At 34.5% G+C, this 2,500-nt stretch overlaps 1 protein-coding gene across 1 annotated transcript in view; it reads right to left on the minus strand.

The window, feature by feature from the left end:
* Nucleotides 1–2,500, minus strand: part of LOC113827400 (uncharacterized) — a 35,702-nt gene that overhangs the window by 32,299 nt on the left and 903 nt on the right. The window contains exon 2 of the mRNA XM_070115461.1: nt 198–321. Coding sequence (XP_069971562.1) covers nt 198–312 — 115 coding nt within the window. The 5' untranslated portion in view covers nt 313–321. The remainder of the gene's footprint in view (nt 1–197; nt 322–2,500) is intronic.

Raw genomic sequence — 2,500 nt, forward strand, 5'->3', positions numbered from 1 at the left:
CTTTTTCCGAAAACAGAATTGCAACTTTTGTGACGTCATCACAATCAGACGCCTTGACACCTCCTCGAGTTACTACTGATCAAGCCTTTCCCATTTCACTAGACAGAATTCGTATTAGCACATATAAAAGCACCCGCCTATTTTCACCTCTATGTATAAGGCATATATACACTTACAAAAGAAAAGAGTACACATACCTCTACAAGACACTGTTTTTTCTGTAGCAATTTTAACATAACCTTCAACAACCTGCTCACTGAAATACACGGGTTGATGTGGCTCAATAACCACAGTAAATACATCAAACCCCATCGTGACAACCTGTGATGAAAGGTTAATGTTAGCAATAATTATGCATCCAAATATGCATGTAATACCTATCTACATCTATACTTTGTCTATGTCTACATCTATATATATTACACATGCATGCAAATATATGTATGTGTGTATATGCACACACGCACACACACGAACACACACACACACACAAACACGAACAAATACAGACACACACACGCGCGCGAACAGACACACACACACACACACACACACACAGGGCATTCGCGTTTGTGGACGAAGATATGGTAAAGAAGATTATTAAAGCAATCGTAAGACCAAGTCTTGAGTACGGTGCAGTGGTATGGAGTCCACACTTAAAAAAGATATTGACAATCTGGAAAGAGTCCAAAGAGCGGCGACAAGATGGGCACTTACCCTAAGGGATCTGAGTTACGAAGACTACAGATATTGGGACTTACTACCTTGGAAGAAAGAAGGAAAAGGGGGGACATGATTATGCTTTTCAACTGCATTACAGGAAGAGTGAAGATAGATAAGGATGACTCTTTGAACTTGAACACAAGAAGAACGTGAGGACACAAGTTGACAGTGAAAAGAGGTGATAATGTCAAAAAATATAGTTTCGCAAACAGAATTATTGAATCGTGGAACAGTCTCTCCAATCAAGTAGTGTGTGCCAAGACTGTGCATCAACCTAAAAAGTTATACGATAATTTAAATATAGCAGACGGGACCACCTGAGCATAGCTCTTCTCCCGTATTCAAACAACTAGGTAAGAATTACAATTGCTATTAGGATGATGGTTATCATCGTCATTGTTATTGTTATTATTGCTATTATTACCATTATCATTATCATTGTTATCTTTATCAATATCATTATCATTATTATTATCATCATTATCGTTATCATTATCACCACCATTAATATCATTACTTTCATTATTATTATCATTATTATCACTATGATATTTCCCATTATGTTTTTTTATCATCGTCACCCCCATTATTGCCAGAATCGCAGACAAGTGATAAAAAAAAATTTTGCTTTAAAACTATTTACTATCGGGCAGAGAAGTCAAAATGGCTCGATCAGTAACACACGCTTGTGGATTGTTCAGATATTCAATATTATTTTTATTTGCATTGTCACTATCATTGTTATGGCCTTGTTGCTCTATTATTGAAATCAATAAAATGTTTATCATTATTTAGATTTTTTTTTCATATTGTTATTATGCTTATCATCGCCCTATTGTTATTATGCTTATTATCGCCCTATTGTTATTATGCTTATTATCATTGAAATCAACAACAACAACAATAATAATGCTAATGACGATGTTTAATGATAATAGTGATAATAATTATAATAAGAATGATAATAACAATGATGATGTTGATAATGATAATGGCAATAATATATATAATAATGATGATAATAAATATAAGGATAACAATAATGATGATAATAAATATAATGATAAAAATAATGATGATAATAAATAAATGGAGATGATGATTATGATGATGATAAGAAAATTATAAGAAAATTACAATAATGACAAAAATTATATTAATGACAATGATAATAAATAGGAACAATAATGACAATAAAAGATAATGTTAACAGTGCTAGTGACAATGCTTATAAAAATTGCTATAAAAGTATTAAGAAACCACACATGAACGAGCCGCGAACCAGTGTTGCTCTAATTTCAGATGCGCACGCTACTGATCACGCCATTATGACCCATTTCTATTAAGGGCGGAATGGTCAATTTTCTGTAGCAGCATTTCCGCCGTTTTCTAAACGTTAGGTGAGAAAGAAAACGGTTATGAATAATAACATTGAACCATATCTCAAAGAATAGATAACATTCAACAACATAAAATACACCCGCATCTCTTTGTAGAAAATGTATTGGATGTATAACCTTGAGAAAATGCGACACTGAATCTGTAAACTTAATGTATCTAAAAAGTTTGCTATTTATAGTATTCCAGCCCTGTTAACGCCACGTACCAACCGCGGGGTGTAATCGTATGCAGTTACACATGCCCTCGCTAGGAAAATTCCTGAGGTTGCTACACTTGCCTCCGGTAGGGAAATACCCCCAGGTATGCTTCGTTTGCACGGCGATCTGTAGGAAATTTCTGGATGCAACGCATCTTGCAGCGGCGGGTGAACGAAAAG

The sequence above is a fragment of the Penaeus vannamei genome, chromosome 37, assembly GCF_042767895.1.
Source record: "Penaeus vannamei isolate JL-2024 chromosome 37, ASM4276789v1, whole genome shotgun sequence".
Taxonomy (NCBI): domain Eukaryota; kingdom Metazoa; phylum Arthropoda; class Malacostraca; order Decapoda; family Penaeidae; genus Penaeus; species Penaeus vannamei.